This window comes from Gastrolobium bilobum, unplaced genomic scaffold, assembly GCF_033153095.1.
Source record: "Gastrolobium bilobum isolate Gb01-03AN ecotype WA unplaced genomic scaffold, APGP_CSIRO_Gbil_v1 utg1154, whole genome shotgun sequence".
NCBI lineage: Eukaryota > Viridiplantae > Streptophyta > Magnoliopsida > Fabales > Fabaceae > Gastrolobium > Gastrolobium bilobum.
Genome location: NW_026898337.1, coordinates 187,645 through 210,594, shown reverse-complemented (window position 1 = coordinate 210,594; position 22,950 = coordinate 187,645). Strand labels below are relative to the sequence as shown.

Sequence of the window (22,950 nt, the reverse complement as noted above, 5' to 3'; positions counted from 1 at the left end):
AGGATATACTTACCACAAAAAAAGTTTACAACCTTTACAACCAACGTAATCACCGTTGATTTCCGTCAATCAACGGTTCTAATTTATTGGAAATTATTGGGTCTCATTTATTAATTAATTATTATTCTCAATAAATTAGAACCGTTAGATTGACAGAAATCAACGGTAATTAGGTTGGTTATAAAGGTTGTAAACTTTTTTTGTGGTAAATATATACTGCCCCATTATATCCTGCCAATATATATATAGGGCTAATCATTTCTCAAGCTGCTTGAGATAATTTTATTTTCGGCTACTAAATCATAACCGTACAAAGATGGATCAACGGTGATAAAGGAAAAGAGAGAAAAAAGGAATCATAACCATTCAAAGATGAATCGATTATTATAAGGAAATAAATAAACAAAACGACGTAGTTTTGGGGAGGCCAGAAATAACCTTATCTCAAGTTGTCAGAGAAATATTTTTCCCATATATATATATATATGGAAAAATATTTCTACAGTTACTTTAGATTTGATTATCTATAGCTACCCTAAAAACTACGTCATTTTGATTAAGGAAGGGTGTTTCTGTAATTTTAGATGAAATAATGGAGGGTGTTTCAGTAAATGCATATAATAAAAAAATAAATAAAATTATGAAAACACCCTTCATTAATTCACCTAAAATTACAGAAACACCATTCATTAATCAAAACGACATATTTTTTGGGTAGCTGTAGATAACCTTATCTAAAGTGGTTGTAGAAATGTTTACCCCTATATATATAGGGTTTGCTTTTTCTACAGTCAATGTAGATAACTTATCTACATTGAGCCTAAAACGACGTCGTTTTGAGGTGGAAATCAAGGTATTTTTGTAATTATAATATATTTTAGGGTTATAATAGTCTTTTTCATTATAATTTTTTAATTTTTCAATTCAAAACGACGTCATTTCGGAAACGAATGTAGATAACTTATCTACATTTACTTTAGAAACGTTAAAGCCACACACACACACACACACACACATATATATATGGAAAAAAATATTTCTCAAGTAGCTTGAGATAAATTTATCTCCGGCTACTTCAAAACTACGTCGTTTTGTTTATTAATTTCCTTATATTAATTGATTCAACTTTGAATGGTTATAATTCCCTTTTTCTCTCTCTTCCTTCATCACCATTGGTCCATCTTTGTACGGTTATGATTTAGTAGCCGGAGATAAAATTATCTCAAACAACTTGAGAAACGATAAGCCACACACACACACACACATATATATATATAGGAAAAATATTTCTCAAGCTGCTTGAGATAAGTTTATTTCCAGCCACCCCAAAACTACGTCGTTTTGTTTATTTATTTTCTTATATTAATTGATTTACCTTTGAATGGTTATGATTCACTTTTTCTCTCTCTTCCTTTATCACCGTTGATCCATCTTTGTATGGTTATGATTTAGTAGCCAGAGATAACATTATCTCAAGCAGCTTGAGAAACGATAAGCCCATATATATATATGTGGAAAAAATGTTTCTGCAGTTAATGCAGATAAGTTATCTGCATTTATTCCCAGAATGACATCGTTTTGGTATTGAAATCATAAAAAAATATAAATATAAAGAATATCATAACCCTGAAATAAATTAAAATTACAAAAATACCATGATTTCTGTTCCAAAACGACGTCGTATTGGGTTTACTGCAGATAACTTATCTGCAGTAACTGCAGAAAAAGTGAACCCTATATATATATATATATATATATATATATATTAAAAAAAGTTAACCTTTGATTTATGCAAATATGAAGATTATAATTTATAACTTATTAGAAATAAATAATTAATTAATAAAAGTGATTCTATAAATTATAAGTATTAAATTCACGAAAATCAATAGTCAAAATTTGATGTAAGACTTATTATTTTTACACAGATATAGTTGATCATATATATATTGTTGGTCATGTGACTGCTATACAGTTTTATTCAATCACCCCCTCATAATTATAATATTTTTTATTTTTCTTTCTTCGAGAACATTGACATGGGGAAAAAAAAGATGTACTCCCCAGAATTTATAAGGACTGACTGGCCAAAATTTTATAATAAATAACTGAACAATATATGAAAATGATTTGATACCTGATTTGTCCTCTTGAAGACAGAAGTGGGTAGTTGCACCAGTTCCCTTACGGTCAGAATCCTTCCTCCAAAATCCATTAGCTCACTCTTTTCACCTACCAATACCCTTTCTCTTTCTTATATTTCCCATTTGTTTCTTCACTTACTAGTTTCTCTCCTCCATCTACTCACACCCATTATTCATTCAAATCATGGATTTTTTGCAAACACCAGAAAATCAGATACTTGTGGGTGTGGCCGTGGCTCTTGTAGCCGTTGGGGTTGGTGCTATTTATCTCTATTCATCTAAGAAGACCAAAGGTTTGATCTTTTTCAACTTCATGTTTTTCCCATTTGAAATTCTAATTCTACCCCCTTCTGCTTCGATTCATGAACAAGGGGCGATACTCCCAATGTGTTGTCATTTTCTGGGAATTTAGTGTTTGGGTCTTCTCTGTCTTAGTTCTACAAGTAAGAGAAGACCCAACATAGTTCTGTTGATTCTATGTTAGAATATGAATTAAACGTGGGAGTTTGATTTTTTCAAAGATGTCTTGATTCTCACTTTTGTTCATAGAGCTTATTATTTTGTTTTATGGCTTGTTATATAAGTCCTTTAACTTGTTTAACATTGTTAATGCTATGAAGAACAATCCTTATATCTTAAGAAAGGCCAATAGTGTGCCTACTAACATTACTCCGGTGTGTGTATTGCTACATGGAGAATTCTCGTTATATTTGTGTAGTAATTTTAATTTGATTGTCAGTGGAATGGATCATGACATAAACTATCCCTAAGCTTCAGTTTCTATATGTATTCTCTTGTTGCATGATATCTCTACTCTTGGCTGTTTGTGTTGCTGATTAATTAGTAGCTCGTCCATATAATTTGGTGGGACTTTGCATCCAGAAATGTTTGTCACTATGATGCAGGCTGAGGTTTAATGTTAAAAGTATGTGTGATGACCTTCGGGTTTGTAATTATTTTTTTATTTTATTGTTTTCTCTAACTAGAAATCTTTGGATATTAACATTTTGGAACCATCTGGAATTCAGTTTCTTTCTTGTTACTAGACAACCCTGCTCTGCCTCGGTGTTCAGGTTGATTACATAATGGTTGCTCTTGATTCTATATTTCTGTTCTTTGTAGTGAGAATAGATTTTCTCACTACTTGGAATCTTTTTTATACAATTGAATGTGAAAGACCTAAATTACATGTTTGATTGCGAAACTAAATTGAAGCTTGATGGCTGCCCGAGATTATTAAAACTTAAGGCACTCAATCTTTGGTGATTATATTTCTTGCACTTATCTCTTTTGTTATCTTGTTAATTTTGATTGTTATTGTATCTAGTTAAAGTGTTCATTCATGTCATCAACATGCTTACAGGTTCCTTGGACCCCGAGAATTTCAGGGAGTTTAAACTTGTCAACCGTGCACAGCTGAGCCATAATGTTGCAAAGTTCAAATTTGGACTACCAACACCTACTTCTGTTTTGGGCCTTCCAATTGGGCAACACATAAGTTGCAGGTTCTGTTGCCTGATCTTGTATCTTGTGTCTGTTTTCCTTGTCATTGTAATCAGTTCTGCATATATTTGTGTTTAATCTAGTATCTACTCACTATGTTCTCTTAATATTGACTGAGAATAACTATTGCAAATGCTCAATTATTGTAATAACTAGTAATAGGAATTATTCCCTTTTTTAGTTTCTTTATCAATATTTTGTTGTCATATTGTGAACAAGCTATTTTCAAACAGGGGTAAGGACAGTCAAGGTGAAGAGGTTATCAAACCATATACCCCTACTACTTTGGATTCTGATGTTGGATATTTTGAGCTAGTTATTAAGGTATATTCAGAGTTGACTGGTTTTGTCCTTATGCTTTGTCCCTTAATTATTTGGTTGTCTGTCTAAAATATGCCTTTATTAGATGTATCCACAAGGAAGGATGTCACACCATTTCCGTGAGATGCGTGTTGGTGACTATCTTGCTGTGAAAGGACCCAAGGTAATTTTTTTTTCTATACAAAGTTTTCTAGGCTTTCCATTTTCTTAATTTTTTGTTGTAAATTTGATGCTTTATTCTTGTTCACATATAAGTCTTGTGCCCTGTATGGTTGTTGTAGAAATTTCTAATATTTTTTAAGTATATTTGATTTGATTTTATATTTTGATGAGATGGTGGAGATCTTACAGCAACAAGTCAAAATCATGTTAAATGTCTAAGCCCAAGGAGCAGAGCCGTTTGAGTAACATATTTTGTTACATTTTTCTGAACATTATTTTTCTATTAGTTAATTAAATAATATGTTGGGAATTTTCCTTTTAGGAAAGCTTGTGAATATTTTAGAAGCCATTGCTCTTTGTTAGATATATCCTGGTAGTTAATGTGTATATCTAATGCCAATATTGCCCCAATTAAGTAGCAATGTTTGGACCAATTTTAGGAGATCACTGTTCCTGTAATTATTGCTGCAAACTTGCAATTAATACTCACTTGTGATGCACAATTCCAGCATACTCTCTAATTCTCTTTATTCCGATCCATATGAATTGTAGGCTCTACATAGACACTTATGTCCACTTGGCTTAGTTTTCCTTCTTTGACTTAGTGAGGACTTTTTTTTAATCATTTTATCCTTATGAATGTCATGTTTTTGTTTCCCTCTTTTTGTTTCATTGTGTAATGCAGTTAAATGCATTTTCAAATTTATAATGTTTTATACCCTATCAAAGATTTTTTATTTGGATAGTCGGGCTTTAAGACATAATTGCTTCCAGGGACGTTTCAAGTACCAACCAGGCGATGTTAGAGCATTTGGGATGCTTGCTGGAGGGTCTGGAATCACTCCAATGTTCCAGGTATATCATTAAGACACATGCTCTTCCTTAGTTCATCATTAAGAGGAAAATTCTGTGTCATTGAGTTCTCTGTGTTATTAATTTGTTTGCTTGTTGCCGTTCAAGGTTGCTAGAGCTATACTAGAAAACCCAAATGACAGGACCAAGGTGCATCTTATCTATGCCAATGTTACATATGAGGACATTCTTTTGAAGGTAACTAGTATTTATCTTTTCAATTGATATATGATATTCTTCCTTTAATTTAAGAATGTCCGAACTTGACACTCAATTCAGATTATCCCTAGCTTCATGCCAGCTTTAAGTTCTATGATCTTGTGGTCACTGTTTGGCAAACTGAGAGATTGAAAATGCATTATGATGCAATTTTTTTGTTAATTACATGACAAACCCACTAATTATTCAGTTGATGATCTTTTTGTGACAGTAGAATTAATTCCGCAGTTTGAGAGTATGTGATAGCTTTCTCAAATGCCCAAGTCAATTTTCTTAAGTTTTGAAGTTATTTTTAGTAGTCATAGATAGGATATGTCAAAAAAGGGGGATATATGCATATATCCACTGGAAAGCAGTGAGATTGTGTCTCTCCCTCCTACACACTTGCCTCTATGGGATGGTTTACTAACTGGTTTAGCTACTTCCTATATTGCCACAAGAAAATATTATTCTTCTATTCATTATTTTTCCAGAGTGTGGAGCAAACATTACACTCATGGAGGGGGCATTGTAAGTGCCTAACAGTTATAGAAATCTATTTTTTAAGAATTTTGTAGTGTAAAAGAATTGAACAACTATTTTCCGGTAGAAGCTATGTATGGTATACTATACTAAATCATATTTATTATCCTCAGTTCTTTTCCTTTGGTCAATGCTTTCATAGAATAACAAGTTTGCATCATGAGTTCCTCTCACTGGCATATGCCTGCATTTTGAAACTTGTCATTTATGGAAATCCACTTTTATGTATGTTCAGGAGGAACTTGATGGGCTTGCTACTAACTATCAGGATCGGTTCAAAATATACTACGTGCTAAATCAGGTTAGTTGCTATGGGATGCAAAACTAACAATTTTCTTCTGGATTAAATTTGATGCTTTTGCTTCGTTTCTAGAGTAGTCATGCAAAAACTGTCTTGATAACATCAAATAATAAGGTGCCAACAAATATTGATTAAAAAATATAAGCAACAATTCAATATTTTGTTCACAAATTCATGTAGAAAATTTATGGTCATTATAAGAAGGACAAAACTTCATTGGACTTAATGGAAGAAATTAATAGAATTTGGCCATGATCTTTTGAGTTTCCTGATCCACTTAACAGCCAAACAGTAGATATTTGTCTTTATAAGTTTCCCAACTGCTGAACGCATCGCTGTTTGTTGGTATTGGTATTGATGAAGTGAGTTATAAGTTCATGGTATCTTAATTGTCAAAAGCTTCACAATTAATAAGAATATTGCAACAGAGCTAGGTCTATGCATCCACTCTCATCAGGGCATTGGGCTATCTGCGTTCTAACTTGAACATTGTCATGGCTAACATTATGATGCTTTCTGGAAACATTTCACCTTTCAGGTTGCTCAATTTTGTTTGTTATTGTTAGATAATATTTGGGATATCTTTAGATTTTCTTACAATATCTTTAAAATATGATGTGGAATCAATTAGTTATCTAATGGAGGAAACAATTTAGGAGTTGTTTGATGATTGTTACATTTCCTGTTAGTAGTCTTATTGTTAGTGGGCTTGGGGTTGTGCCTTAGTGCCTAATAAATAAGAGTATTAGGTTAAGGTATTGTGTTACATACTTACATTACATCTATCAATAATATTTTCAGTTTATTACCTTGAGCAATCTTTCTCTCTTTTTCTAAATCTATAATTCTTGACAGTATAACTAATAATCATTCTATTTTATGTTACTCCCTTGAATCATGCAATCTCTCTAGCCTCCTGAAGTATGGGATGGTGGTGTTGGTTTTGTATCAAAGGAGATGATTCAAACCCATTGCCCTGCTCCAGCACATGATGTCAAGGTAATTGTTTTCATTATTTTACATATTCCTCCAAAATGATGTTATCATGTTTTCTTTTGCTTATTGTCATGTAAAAGGAAGATAAATGATTAGACATTTTCCTCGAGGATTTTCAGATATTGAGATGTGGCCCACCACCAATGAACAAGGCTATGGCTGCTCACCTTGATACCCTTGGATATGCTTCTGAGATGCAGTTCCAGTTCTGATTGTCTTCATTGGAGTGCTTAACTTGGCATTTCATGGCCTTGGCTGTTAACAAATATGTAGCAATTTTCTCTCCTGGCTATGAATCTGTGAAGCCTTGGATCAAAGTGCATTTAGTTTCACAACAGTGTGGAATAATTGTTTCTCATTTGATAATGAGATTGCTACAGTGACCATGTGCTAGAAGTGCAAAATAATTAAACTTACTAGATTGTTATACTGTATTAACTTGATCTCAATATCATATTTTGATTGTGCTAAATTTTGGGATAAAAAAATCATGCATAAGTTAGAAGAGCTATATAATCATATATGGATGGTTAATTTTACTAAAAAATATTTTGACTATTCCCATAAGATTAAATGATTAGTATTAGATTTTTTCATGCTCTCACACTCTTGCTTGATGTGGTCCCTATATATAGAGAGAGAAATGTTAGCAACACACTTTAGATTATTTAGTGGTCTCACTAAATAATCTGAGCTCACTCTTAATTTAGTGTGAATTACATGAAATATACTTACTAATAGAGAATGTGTTGCAAGCACTCCTAGTATATAAAATGTTTAACAATGATGCATCAACATTGTATGCAGATACAGTTGTATTAAAAAAAAAAAACTTTTTATATAATGTTAACTTTAGCTATGTAATGGTCCCATTTGGAGACATGATTTTTTTTTTTTTTTTTTTGGTGTGGAGACATGAATTTAATTGTAATGATAATGTAATTTTCATCAATTTGAATTTAATTATTCAATCGTATGAAAATTAGTAGATGTTTTACAACTGTATTTTTAAATAAATAATGTAACAATATTATCGTGTTATCCATAAAGTATTAATTTGAGTTAAGAAGCTTAATATTTTTTTTTTTCAAAAAATATAATTTTGAAATATTATGTAATATTCGTTCAAGTTGAGCTAACTCGAAGTGTTACTTAATTGTAGTCTAAAATATACTGAATATAATTTTAATAACACGGCCAAAAATTTATTTATATATTATTTATAAAACGTCATCGAAGAACTTTTTAAGGATAACTTTTCCCTTTCTAACATTTCCAATTCTTGGTGCCACGGACAAATCCAATTAAAAAATTTCATAATAATTTTCCACCGTAAAAATTAATGAGAAGAGGATTGCGTTTCATTTGTTTTGATGTCGTACGATCATTTACCTGAGAAATTCGTAATACTTTCTGATTTGCAAATTTTGAAGTAACCTTCTACGTAAATAATATTTGGCTCAATAGCTCTTCATTTAAAGAAAAGGTTAATGTATTCAGCGTATAAGGAACAGTTTGTCACTTTTAAAAAGCTAAGTTAGTTTTTGCCAATGAAAATAAGTGTTTAGTCCACACTTGGCACGAATGTTCTAATATGGATTAAGCCTCACCTTCTTTAGGAAGGGTGGTTCAAGTACTAAGGATCGTAATTAGGGGTGAAAGTGGGTCGGGCCGGCTTACAGGGGTCTACGGCCTAACTTTTATCAGACTGAGTTTGGCTTATTACATATAGTCAAATAGAACAGACTCGAACTTTTAAAGAAGTCTATTTAGAAAGTAGGTGATAGGCTTTTTTTTACATGCCGGACCTATAAGTCTACAGGCCGATCTATATCATATTATTTATTTTAAAAAAAATAAAATAATATTATTTATTTTAAATAAAATAATATTATTCATAGTAGTACAAAATGGTGATAATTCAATTGGTGCATGTGAGCTAAGTAGGTGGTGGAAGGACCTAGGTTCGTTTCCTCACCAATACTATCTTTGAGAGTTGCATAAAATCTGTACCAATCTCTATAGTACCATAAAAATCAACATTATTGATGCCTATAGTTCTATCTTGGCTAAAGATACTATCCAAGCGTTAATTAACATAAAAGGTATAAATTTAATCAATTGAAATTATTCTACAATTTAATTATATTTGATTAAATTTTAATAGAAATTTGGATATATTTTTTATATAGGAGGAACCAACATCTCAGTATATGAGATTGCTTATATGAATCTATTAAAAGATTTTTTGTTTCTTAATCTTATTTTTTTGTTTCTATTCTTTATTCTTGTTTTTTGTTTTCTACATTTGCAAATTGTTTGCCAACTTATGTAATCTTGGAATTGTATTTGAAGGAGAGTGAAGAAGAAGATAAATTTTTGGCTACTACAAGCATCATAATGGTGTTTGTTGGATTTATGTAATTATTTTAATTTACATAGTATAGATTTGTTTGTTGGATTTGATGAAATATATGTTATTTAGTTTGAGCATTTTACTTTTGAAAGTGACTTAAGTACAGATTATGATGATTTTTGTTGTGATTTATGGTTCTGTTTGGATATTGAAATTGTGATTTTTGTTTTAGCAATATAATTTGAGTATTTTGTGAAGTTGATTCATAATTTTGCTTAGAAGTTAAAAATTAACAGGCTAACGAGCCAAGCCAGACCATTTGTTTTTTTTTTAAATGGGCCAAGTCAGATTAACAGTTAGACTTGCACTAGGCTTGGGCCAGACCAAATTGAAATTTTTTGACATAAACTTAAACTTATCGGGACAAAATTCGGCCCAGCCCAACCCATTTTCACCTCTAATGCCAATGGTACTGGAGTATCTACACCCATAATATGAGGGTAACAATTTTGATACTCATTAATACACACATTCAATGGTTACTTACCAGGACCCGTAGGGAGTATATCTCTTTTCCAAGTCAAGAGCAAGTAGCTCCCTCTTAAATTCCAAGTCAAAATAACATTTTACCACTTTTAGCTGTTTGGAGCAATCGTCATTTGTCATGTTCTCCCTTTCTTATTTTTTAGGGGACAATATCCTTAAAATTTAAATGCATACATGCATTCAATTGCCAACACAAGGTGAATATCCGGAGAAAGAATTTGAATTTGATTCTTACTTAATATATTTTTGGGAAAGGACAAAACTTTAAGTCTTTAACTAAGCTCTAATTTCAAATTAATTTCATAACTAACTCAAAAAATTAAAGTTTATAAAAAGAGACAAGATCATCTTACACCGGTGTAAGAATAATAAATCTTACACCAAATCTTAACCATTGATTTCCGTGCATCCAATGGTTGAGATTTATTGGGAATTAAAAATTAATTAATGAGTGAGACCTAATAAATCTTAACCGTTAGATGTAGAAAATCAATGATTAAGATTTGGTGTAAGATTTATTATTCTTACACCGGTGTAAGATGATCCTGCCTCTTATAAAAATACTCAAAAACAAACTCACTTCAAAGAATTAATTAGAATGAGTATAAAAAAAACAAACAAATGCATACTGGCAACTCTGGCCCGATGAAAACATGGTTGTACTATGCCACTCTCCGGCTTTTTGACCTTAGTAGTTTGATTTTGATAAGGTTTTACCCGAATAATTTCTTGATCAAAAGTATTACCTATATAATGCATAACGACGTGGTATCATGGGAATCACGTTAAGACGTGACACTTTAGCAACCGCGTCCTTTGCATTTGTTCCTGACGACTGGAACGTGATACCCTGGCAATCACGTCCTATTCCCAAGACTACTGGAACGTGATACCTTGGCAATCACGTCCTATTCCCAAGACGCGGTACACTCTCAGCCGCGTGTCAGTGTGTCCCATCCCAAAAAGAATTCTACAGGAAGCGGTAGTGTATAAGTCGCGTTCCAAGTTACAAGTCAAGTCAGAGTCAAACATATATATATATATATATATATATATATATATATATATATATATATATATATATATATTTCACCTAAAATTTAGATATATTGATATATTCACGGTAAAAGAGTTCCAAAAATCCAATAAAAGCAACAAGTTATTCACTTACACACTCACTCATACGAAAGCCCTTTGGGTTTGAAGTATGAATTTTGCATAGATTCTATTTTTTTTGTTTACCTTAATATAAATCATTAAAAAAAACTCTCACTCATCACGTTAAAATTTTGGATTAAATTGTTTCTTTCACATATTGGAAATTGGGAAAGCAGACCAAACACAAAACAGGGGTATAAGATTGGGTACTATTTGATTTATTGGATTTTATGAACTCTTTTACAATGAATATATCAATATGCCTACATTTTAAGTGAAACATATATATGTGCTTGACTCCGACTTGACTTGTAACTTGGAACGCAGCATATACACTACCGCTTTCTATTGAATTTTTTTTGGGATGGGACGCACTGACACGCGGCTGAGAGTGTACCGCGTCTTGGGAATAGGACGTGATTGCCAGGGTATCACGTTCCAGTAGTCTTGGGAATAGGACGTGATTGCCAGGGTATCACGTTCCAGTCGTCAGGAACAAATGCAAAGAACGCGGTTGCTAAAGTGTCACGTCCTAACGTGATTCCCATGGTACCGCGTCGTTATGCATTATATAGGTAATACTTTTGATCAAGAAATTATTCCGGTAAAACCTTATAAAAATCAACCTACTAAGGTCAAAAAGACCCACTCTCCTGATTGCACTGTGCCAATGCTGTAAGTTGATTTCATTAGTTCTACTCATTATTGGCATAGACCGAAATTTTTAAGGTGTCGTATGTCAAAAATGACCCCACATTAGTTGTCACGCAAAGTTTTGAATCAGAAGAAGAATTTTGGTGGTCCCATGCCATAATTGATTTAAAGGTTCGGATGAATTAAAATCTGATAATTATTAAGCAGAAAAAAATGAAATTTATTTTTTTATCCAAATATCATCCGGTGAATAAAAAGACCGCACGGATCCTGGAGTACCAAAAATTTCATTACGTAATAGAGCAAATCAAAATTAGCCAAGCTACTCTAAGCTTTGACTTCTCGATATAAAAAATGCTATTAGATAAAAAAAAAAAAAAAACTATTAGATAATATAATGATGGGAAGCATATCTTTAACCTATGTAAACGAAAAAACATAGCCCACTGGGCTAGGCCCTCTTTAATTCCCAAAAAATAAAATAAACATAGCCCAAAGTTATCTTTACTAAAATGAAAAATAAGAAACACTTTAAAAGCCAATTCAATTTTCCGAAAAGAATGTGGAAGATAAAAAGATAAAAAGGTAGAAAGAAGATAAGAATTCAATTTGAATTCGAAACCGTTGATGTAACCCGAAAGGCATAAAAACTGTTACCTTCCCTAGATGATGTTGTCCTCACATAGGACGTTCTAGTTAAAGCGGTGAACCAATATTATCACATAATTCAATGTTAAAAAATCATTTTTCAAATCACAAAATGTCTTATGCTGAAAATGGAGACCCAAAAATCGTGACCTCAAAGCTTAGGAAGAACGCTTCCACAGTTAGACCCTATTCCCACGCTTGCTTCATATGACACATCACTCATACACACAACAAACAAAGAGAAAACCACATGCAAAGTTTTCTCTTCTTTCACCACCCACAGTTACTAAGGCAACAACCATTTTTGGAACCTCATTTTCTTCATGCAACCATCCCTTTTTGTTTATTTTTTTTTTTATATGCCTACCATAGTCATGGTTATTTCAAATAGTGAAGTGCAAGGTCGTTTCAAACATTGAATCCAATTACAATGGCTGAGAGAAATGTGTCTGCCGTTAAGGTTGTTTCTAGGAAGTCCTTGTGTTTTTTCTTCACTATGACAACGTTCTTGTTTCTTATGTCTTGGTTGTTTGTTTTGCGTTCCACGCGTTCTGAGGGTAGTTCAAATTCCATAGCCCAAAATCTGTTACCCAATTCAAAGCTTTTCTCTACCTCTGATGACTCTGATTCTGAGAAGCAGAACCAGACTGTGGAGTCCTCGTTTGGCAACCGAGCAATACTTGTGAATAGTGATGAGAATGTTGAAGCAATAACCAGAGAGAGTGGGAAATGTAGCAGCACGCATGGTGATAAAGTTGTTCTAAAAGTTTTCATGTATGATTTACCTTCTGAGTTCCATTTTGGACTCTTGGATTGGAAAGATGAAGGAAAGAGTGTTTGGCCTGATATCAAAACTAACATACCCGGTTACCCTGGAGGTTTGAATTTGCAACATAGTATAGAGTATTGGCTTACTTTGGATATTCTTGCTTCAGAATTATCTGAACCCTCCAATTCTAGAACTGCAATTAGAGTTAGAAACTCTAGTGAAGCTGATGTTATATTTGTGCCATTCTTTTCTTCTCTGAGCTATAACCGATACTCCAAGACTAGTCCACGGGAAAAGAAGAGCAGGAACAAGGTTCTGCAAGAGAAATTGGTGAAGTATCTGACAGCTCAAGAGGAATGGAAGAGGTCAGGGGGAAGGGACCATTTGATCTTGGCTCATCATCCAAATAGTATGTTGGATGCAAGAATGAAGTTGTGGCCTGCTACATTCATACTCTCAGATTTTGGGAGGTATCCTCCAAATGTAGCCAATGTTGAAAAAGATGTGATTGCACCTTATAAACATGTAATTGGGTCCTATGTCAATGATGATTCCAGCTTTGATAGTCGTCCAACATTGCTGTACTTCCAAGGAGCAATATACAGAAAAGATGTATGTTCCACTTTCTCTTTGATATCTTGGTTTTGTTTTTTCTTTAGCTGTTGAGAGAATTAAGTCTTTACATCCTGAATTCTTAAGTTAGATAACACTGTAGTTCTTAATCTTAAATTTTACTTTACAATTAGATGATCGAAAAGTGCTTTCTATGACTGCTGAATCCCCTGCTCTTAAGGAGCCACTGGATAGAGGAGTCTTAGTTATGTTTCGCAAATTGGGCTCCTTCCTTGAGTGTATGCTATATGTCTGCTGTTGCTCCCTCAAGGCTATTCAGTCGTAGTAAGAAAGTATAATAAAGGAAGCCATTGGATCCCTTGGTCCATTGTTTCTAACATTTGATGAGATTCAAACCCATGAGTTCCTGCACCCCTAGGTGTTATGAATTCCGTATTTTGCTTAATTAAGTTTAGTACACCAAGATGGATTGCTTGGAATTATTTCTTTGGTAACATAGTCTTTGAATTTTGTTTATGTTCATTTTGATTTTATGCAATGCCAATATCCAGCACTGCCTCTTTGTTTGGAAAAATAATTCTTTGGTCATCTTAGTTACATGTACACAAAAGAGGGTGAGCTTGGAGCAGCCGTAAAGCTACTCCTTCGTGAAATAGTCAACTTTAAGATAGAATTAAGAGGTTAGAGTTGTGCTTGTATTAATAAGACTAGAAAATCAAGTAGCTTGTCTTGTAAATCACCTCCATGCTCAGTACTCTTATGAATTTCTGTTCTCGAATGCTTCCTCAGGTTGCATCATATACACAGGGCTAAAGTGTTCTGAATCTTAACTTTATTTGTGTTTTCCATAAAAATCAATTTCTCATAACTGTATGAGGAAAGTAATGGAGCGAGCTCATGTTTTGGAAGAAGGTAGTTTTCATGGTTAGCGAAGTGAATGAGGCCCCATCTGGATTTTGTTTTTGACTGAAATGCATATATTTAACAATAACAAGGTGTTGGTTTTCTTAGCAGCATCTTTGAAGTTCTTTTATGTGTCTTTCTTTTTTGAGTTTGTAAAGAACCAATTCAATTCAAAAACTTAAGTTATTGGGTGAGACTACATTAATGATTTTATATATTTCTAACACGTTCCCTCACAGTATAGCTCATTGGGTTTGAGAGGTGGATGATACATCAGACTCTACCTGTGCTAAGAAAATCCATAAAGAAAATGGGGTGCGGCTAGGATCGAACCCGAAACACCGAGGCTCTGATATCATATAAAGAACCAATTCAATCTAAAAATTTAAGCTGTTGGGTGAGACTACATTAATGATTTTAGACATCTATCACAGAGTTCATTAAGTGAAGAGTTTGCCCAACAATTATCTTGTTTCTCTTAAACATTTGTCCTGTGAAGTCACCTTTTTATTATACTCAGTTTTTTTTTAGCTTATTACCATTTTACCATCTTGTTTTATTCCTTTTTGCTTGTTAAGCTTTTGAAATTTTCTATGTAACTTATATTTTGCTCATTAAAATATGTTATTCTCAAGTAGAGTTTTTTCTCATGCTCAGGGAGGTTATGCTCGGCAAGAACTATTCTATCTTTTAAAAGAAGAAAAGGATGTGCATTTTTCATTTGGAAGTGTTCAGAAAGGTGGAGTCAAGAAGGCTACAGAAGGCATGCGTTCTTCCAAATTCTGCCTCAACATAGCTGGTGACACACCTTCATCAAACCGCTTGTTTGATGCAATAGCGAGTCACTGTGTTCCTGTTATTATCAGTGATCAAATTGAGCTTCCATATGAGGATGTCATTGACTACTCTGAGTTCTGCATATTTGTTCGTACAAGGGATGCTATAAAAAAGAAGTATCTAATAAACTTCATTAGGAGTATAGGCAAAGATGAGTGGACAAGAATGCGGAACAAGTTGAAAGAGGTTCAAAGTTTCTATGAGTTTCAGTTCCCATCTAAGGAGGGTGATGCTGTCCAAATGATTTGGCAGGCTATTGCACGTAAAGTTCCTTTGATGAAATTGAAAACAAACAGGTCTAGGAGGTTTTTCAGGTCTCTTCATGGTAAAGAGAAGGGACTCAAATCAATACCTGCACCAGCTAACTTTTGGTGAGAAAGAAAGAAAAAAAAAAAAAAAAAATTTCTTTGGAGCTATATGCATCTCATACATCATAGCTTTTGCCCAATGTAAGAATACTATATACATATCAGTTATGATTTTGATGCTGATAATGTAACGTTCATACCTTAAGACTATGATAAGAAAGAGGATTTAGGCAATCTAGTTCAACTTGTGGTTGGACTTGCGGGTATATAATGAAAATTTTTTTGTTCTTCATTCGATCAACCCGTTTCAATTAGTGATATTCCATGTTGAATGTGAATTTTTTTTAAAATCAACCGATTAACTGTGAATAATCCAAATCACATTAAAAGAATTACTTTTTTTTAACCGGTTTAAGAATTCAATTATTTTCTTCGAAATAGTTCAATAATCAAATAATTTTTTCAAAATTTAAATCAACGAATTGACTTTGAATTATCCTAATCACATTAAAAGAATCATTTTTTTTAACCAGTTTAAAAATTCAATCATTTTCTTTGAAATAGTTCAACAACCAAATATTTTTTCAAAAATTGTTTCGGTTTTTGAATCGAGTTACATTACCAATTTGGTTTAATTTGGACTAAAAAATGAAATGAACTGAACTGTGAAACAATCAAATAAATTGAACTGCAAATCAAATTAAACTGCACCATATATTTTTAAATTAGTTTTAAAAACAGAATTATTTTTTCCGAACTGATTGAAGAACCAAACTATCTCTTAAAATCGATTTGATTTGTCATAACTAATCACTTCTTTTGGATACAAATGAGAATTGAACACATAATCTAATACAAACTATCCAAACTCCTTACTATTAGACCAACTCGAGTAGCTTAACTTAATCACTTTTTAGGTTAGTTTTTCAGTGCACACCCCTAATTCCATGACACTAACTAGGATGTTGCTTTGATTTTCAAAATTTTCTGTCTATACAAATTGATCAATGAAATTTCAACTAATTAAATTTATTCCTTTGAAAAAAAACTGTATAAAAGGAATTTTTAAAAACTAAAACAGCACAAATAATATTCTGTAAGGACTCAATTATATATGGAAAAAATATTTCTGCAGGTTATTTGCATTTATTTCCAAAACGATGTTGTTTTGGTATTAAAATTTTAAAAAATTATAAATATAAAGACTATTATAACCCTGAAATAAATTAAAATTAAAAAAATACCATAATTTTCACACGTCGTATTGGGCTTACTGCAGGTAACTTATCTGCAGTAACTGCAGAAAAAACGAATTCATTATATATTTACTCAAAATAATGTCCATTTTATAAACTTTTTATGTAAATATTATTGTTTAGCAATGAGCAGGTTCAAAAGCGAGCCCAACGTTGTGGCCCAAAGCCCGTCTCACTACAACACAGACCACTATAGAACAAATTGTAAAACCCATGTTAAATCTCAAAACATGTTAATTCCTTCAAGAATGAGAATGGCGTTATCCCAACCTTCATGTTTTTCTCTGACACCACTTCCTCTTCCTCGTCCCTTAATTTCTCAGCTCCAACGGCACCGTATTGTTAGTCTCAAACCCTATACTTGCTCTAAACACAGTCTTGACACCGCTGTCTCCGTTAGAGCTTCTACTCCGTTAGTGCACTCAAGCAGAGAAGGGCTTGACGCTGTCAACATTGCCGAAGATGTCACCCAGGTACTACCGTTAGATTAAATTCCTATGATAAATCTCAGTAAGTTATAGTTGAATTATGTCTGTGCTACTTTTTATAATAATAATAATAATAATAATAATAATAATAAATAATTCATTTTTTATTTTATTTTGAATGATTGCTGTTGCTAATTAATGTAGTTGATTGGAAATACACCAATGGTATACCTCAATAAAGTTACAGAAGGCTGTGTGGCAAACATTGCTGCAAAACTTGAGTCTATGGAGCCTTGCCGAAGTGTCAAGGACAGGTAAATAGTTATGTTTCAAAAAGGTTTTTTTTTTTTTTTTTTTAATATTTTTTTATGATATGCTTTAGTTCTGTTTTGGATTGGTACTGTTATGTGTTAGATAATTGCACATTTGAGTAGGACTATTAATTAATCAATTTGTTTTCTTTTTCATCAAATTGAAGGGTGCTATTTACTCTGGTAGAGATATACAAAACCATTAACGTAGCTTCACCGCCCCCACTTTCTATTGTGGAATTTTATTAGCACAGGTAGGTGGGCTTGTACATTGTCCACCCTTCAAGCCCACTGGGGTTTCTTTGCAGGGACGTATTAGAGAATAGTATAAACCATTAAAAAGCCCTCACCCACCAGCTTAAGCTTTTGAGTTGAATTGATTCTTTACATACTTTACAACATTTCATGATTTTCACTTTGCAATGTACCTTTTGAGGTTATGCATCATGTGTTGACATTTGTTATTGTTCAAAATGTCAGAATTGGCTATAGTATGTTATCTGATGCAGAAGAGGTTGGAACGATTTCTCCAGGGAAGGTAAGTTGTGAAGTTTTTTGGTGTATAGATCAATGTGATCTTTTCCACTCCAGCTATCTTTGAACTTTTTGCACTATGATGTAATAATGGTTTGTTCAAAGCTGAGGATTAGAATCTTGAGTTTTCTATAAATCCCTGATTCTCTATTTGTGCAGACTATTTTAGTTGAACCAACGACCGGAAATACTGGGCTTGGCATTGCTTTTGTTGCAGCAACAAAGGGGTATAAACTTATAGTCACAATGCCTGCTTCTGTTAATATTGAGAGGAGAATCCTTTTATGTGCATTTGGTGCAGAGGTTGTTTTGACTGATGCAGAGAAGGGGTTGAAAGGGGCAGTTGACAAAGCTGAAGAAATTGTTGGGTGCACACCCAATGCTTACATGTTTCGCCAGTTTGATAACATGACTAATACAAAGGTTAAGCCTATAAGACCTTCACCTTATTAATTGCTGTGTTTTGAATTACATGGTGCATCAGTGAAAATAGATATTACAGCATAAATTGTTACATTTTATTAAGATTTATATTCACAAATTACAGATCCACTTCGAAACTACAGGGCCAGAGATATGGGAGGATACCTTGGGTAATGTTGATGTATTGGTTGCTGGGATTGGAACTGGTGGTACTGTTACAGGCACTGGAGGTTATCTGAAAATGATGAACAAAAAAATTAAGGTTTGATTATTCCTTTGATTAGCATTTTTGTTTTAGTGTTTCTGTGTTGGGAGGGGGGTGAAAGAGAAAATAAAGGAAGGAAAAAGGATCTAGAAGGAAGGAATATAACATTAGTATGAGTATTCTAGCATACATTTGATTAAACCATAAACTGAGGCCATCGCGTTTTCTAGCAAGACTTAAATTGTGCAACATACATGAGTGTATTGGGCATCTGATAGACAATTATTGATATGTGCTTCTTATATTTAAAATGCAAGTCATGCTTTATCTGTTCTATTGTCTCATCTTGCATTGAAGTTTGCCATACCATATTATGTCCTGCATAGGTGGTTGGGGTGGAACCTGCAGACAGAAGTGTAATTTCGGGAGACAATCCAGGTAAACTTTTTGAAAGTTTATGAATCATCTTTATTTTTTTTTTCTTGTTTTTCTTCTTGTCGTTAGTTTCAAGCTCAATATCCACTTAAAGTGGATTTTCTTGTCAGCTTTTAATGTATCAGAGAGTATTTTGCAGGTTTCATGCCAAGCATTTTGGATATCAAACTGCTTGATGAGGTTGTCAAGGTAAGTAAAAAATTTATTCCTCCTCTGTTGTATACTTGCGTTTTTAATTCTGGTCACAGTAACCTGCTTGGGTTATTCACTTTGGCTTTGCAATTTCTATACTAAAAACAAGCTGTATGCTTATCATGATTTTAGGTGATAGAGAGTTCAATTCTGGAGTAGGATATCTAAGTGATTTAATTGTTTTACCTGGAGTGTCATCCACTGAACACTTTTAGTTGTTTCTTTGGTGGCATTTTATTTTTAATTATGCAGTGCTTTTATCTTCATAATTTGCTTGTATAGATTATTTTGAATAACAAATTAACTGGACACGAGTGTACAGGTTACCAATGTTGAAGCTGTTGAAATGGCAAGGAGATTAGCATTGGAAGAAGGTTTGCTGGTAAGTTATATTTAAAGTATATTTAAATATATAATTTGTTTCTGTGTTTCTTATTTTAATGTCATTTATCAGCAAAGTTTTGTTGGGAATTCAAGTGAGTGATAAAAGTCCCACATTAGAAAGGAATGGGTTAAGCATAACACATATAAGTGAAATGACCCATAAACTTAAGGTTTTGGGTTGAGATATAGTGTCAGAACCCCTGTTGTGGGTTTGTCGCTTAGGCCCATTTGATGTGTGAATGGTAGTCTCCCTTAATTGGGCTCCCTCTAGCCGCTTCTTAACAGTGGTATCAGAGCCAATGGTTGATTGGCCTGGGTGTATCGAGTATTTGGAGATGGTGGTTGGTGTTCGGGTTTGTAGGCTGCTCAAATCCATGTTGTGGACCAAGAGATTGACCTACTCTCGGTTGGTAATCTCATTAATACTCGAAGAAGCTGCTGCTTGAAGGGGAGTTGACAATTGTAGTTGTAGGACTCACACTCGAGGGAGAGATTGTTGGGAATTCAAGCGTGAGTGATGAAAGTCCCACATTGGAAAGGAATGGGCTAAGCACAACATATAAAAATGAAAGGACCCGTAAATCCAATGCTTTAAGGTTTTGGGTTGAGACTTAGTGTTGGAACCCTTTGTTATAGGTTTGTTGCATAGGCCCATTTGATGTGTGGATGATAGTCTTCCCTAATTGGGCTTCCCTTGGCTGTTGCCAAACAAGTTTAGCCTAATGTTTTGGCATTATGAGTTTAGTCCTGTTAAGTTTCTGCCAAAACAGGTACTAGCACTGTTTTGCATATAAACTTAATTAGGCGATCTGCATTGAACTTTCTTTAGGTATTTTTAGTTCGTGCGTGTATTCTAGATGCAAAATTCTGTCTAGTTATCAGTTTGTCCTTCTTCGTATGTTGCTAGACATTGCATTGTCAATGTCAGTTAAAAAGCAGTTTGGTTTTTAATTTTTAGAATATGTTTTTATCATAATTATTCAAATTTCTATCTAGGTTGGGATTTCTTCAGGAGCTGCAGCAGCTGCTGCCATAAGTTTAGCAAGACGGCCTGAGAATTCTGGAAAACTTATTGTAGTGAGTTTATTTCTTTTTAAAATACTGTGACGTTCTTTTATTCTGTTTTCATTGGATGCACCCTACGCATTAAATTTATATATATATATATATATATATATATATATATATATATATATATATATAAAAGCACTTCATTATTTTAACATTGATATTGATATAATAAAAAGAAGCTTTTTGAATTTTTCTTACAACTATTGGTGTTGTGCCTAGAGATATATTTCTCTATGTACTTAAGTGCTTATATTTAGCGTGAGTTATAGAATGTTGAACTCATTAGTTCATTTTGCTCTCTACATCATCTTTGGGTCCAGGTTATGTTGTTAATTAAACATGCTTACTTTTGGTATTCTTATCTCCTTTGTAATTAAATCATTATGACTCCTTGCAAAATTAACCTCTTCTAAGCAAGATCTCTCTAGGGTCATGATGCTTCTATTTTCATTTGATTTATGAAACTACAAGATAAGTGGCTAGAAGCAAATTAAATATCTTGTAGTTTTAGATTAAGTTGGATTTCTGTGCTTCCCTTAACAGAAGTGGCAATTAATGGCGAAGTAAAAGAGTGACAAACAAGGGCCTAGGAAAACTTGGTAGTGATGTTGTCCCCGAATTAACAAGGGTGGACATTTGGAGAACAGAAATGTATACAGAATGCAGAATGCATGCATTTAGATTTTCTATTTTACTAAATTCCATGAGAAACTATTCTCATGTTAATAATGCTTCCTAATGTTGATTATTCCTAGTTTTGGTGATTGAAGGTTATTTTTCCTAGTTTTGGTGAGAGGTATATTTCCACTGCCCTCTTCCATTCCATTTATGAAGAGGTTCAGAAAATGTAACAATGATCATTTGAAGCCCTAATATGGACAATTGGCTTTCGGAGATTGAAGCTGCTCTCATGACACCATCCAAGAAAGTAGCTGCCTCATGCTTTGAGTAGGTATAATCACGCAGAAGAGTTAGTTTAGAATCAGTATTAAAAGATAACTGGTCTTCCGTATTTTTTAATTTTTTTTTTTTTTTTTAATTTTGGAATTTTTACATCAGATTCATCGTTTGGACAAGGCACAGTTCTTGGAGCTGGACAGACAAGATGCAAAGGAAACTGAGTTGATGTACAATGTTTTATTTATTTATTTTCTTGGTGCTGGTAATCAAACGGGGCCTTCCATCCTATTCTTTCCATTACATGAACAATATTCCTATCTTTTACAGGATTATTGACATTTTATTTTTATTACTATTTTCCCAAATGTATCATACATATGTAGATATTTATGGGAATATTACAGACTGACGATAGTATGGTTGGCGATGATTTTATTAGTGTGCAATACCATTATTTATTCGGCAGATTTAGTGCTTTCGTGCAAATTAAACTTTGCACCTTAAAATAACATTGAAATGTATTCTAAAGTATTGAGTGTAAGGATGAAACTCTTACGGAAATAACTCTTAGAATAGATATGATTAGATATGATTAGATTTGAATAGATTACTTCCTATCTGTAAATATTCTTCTGGATTAGTTCTGGGCTTTCCACTTAAGTTCATTAGGGTCTCTATATATTGTAACTCTTTGTATCAGATTAATACACAACATATTATTTCATATTCAAGTTGGTACCAGAGCTCTTTTGTTCTGGGGACCCTCGCTTCCGCTTAAAACCTTGTTATCGCTTTAAAACCTAAGTCCACTGCTTAGGAGTCCTCTTTTCTTTGCCGTGCGTCCTTCTGGCAAGCCATCTAGGGTTGTAAGCCCCTTTTGAGTAATTTTTGAACGTGTCAGCACCTCCGACGGCCACCGGAACCACCGTTCGTCACTGTTCAGGCCGCCAGAGAAGTTTTCTGGCGAGTTTTCAGCCCAGACCACACGCGATCAGGACCGTCTCTTCCCGGCGACCAAGTCTGTGGAAGTCCGACCACC

The 22,950-nt window shown here is 33.4% G+C and overlaps 3 protein-coding genes across 3 annotated transcripts; all 3 read left to right on the top strand.

Moving 5' to 3' along the window:
- The first annotated feature begins 2,119 nt into the window (after positions 1–2,119).
- On the top strand, positions 2,120–7,524 carry LOC133314983 (NADH--cytochrome b5 reductase 1). The gene is made up of 9 exons (XM_061516536.1): positions 2,120–2,437; positions 3,508–3,649; positions 3,881–3,971; positions 4,054–4,131; positions 4,905–4,985; positions 5,091–5,180; positions 5,959–6,024; positions 6,937–7,023; positions 7,140–7,524. Exons 1-9 carry the CDS (start codon positions 2,329–2,331, stop codon positions 7,230–7,232), a joined length of 837 nt encoding a protein of 278 aa, XP_061372520.1. The 5' UTR covers positions 2,120–2,328; the 3' UTR covers positions 7,233–7,524.
- A 5,056-nt stretch (positions 7,525–12,580) lies between these two features.
- LOC133314985 (probable arabinosyltransferase ARAD1) lies at positions 12,581–16,030 on the top strand. The gene is made up of 2 exons (XM_061516540.1): positions 12,581–13,763; positions 15,285–16,030. The coding sequence occupies exons 1-2, from the start codon at positions 12,813–12,815 to the stop codon at positions 15,837–15,839; spliced, it is 1,506 nt and encodes a 501-aa protein (XP_061372524.1). The 5' UTR covers positions 12,581–12,812; the 3' UTR covers positions 15,840–16,030.
- A 1,364-nt stretch (positions 16,031–17,394) lies between these two features.
- LOC133314988 (S-sulfo-L-cysteine synthase (O-acetyl-L-serine-dependent), chloroplastic-like) lies at positions 17,395–22,269 on the top strand. Its single transcript, XM_061516543.1, has 12 exons — positions 17,395–17,501; positions 17,661–17,770; positions 18,248–18,305; positions 18,461–18,724; positions 18,849–18,894; positions 18,946–18,986; positions 19,316–19,382; positions 19,492–19,553; positions 19,879–19,938; positions 20,937–21,017; positions 21,782–21,963; positions 22,071–22,269. Exons 2-11 carry the CDS (start codon positions 17,679–17,681, stop codon positions 21,860–21,862), a joined length of 852 nt encoding a protein of 283 aa, XP_061372527.1. The 5' UTR covers positions 17,395–17,501; positions 17,661–17,678; the 3' UTR covers positions 21,863–21,963; positions 22,071–22,269.
- The last annotated feature ends 681 nt before the right edge of the window (positions 22,270–22,950 follow it).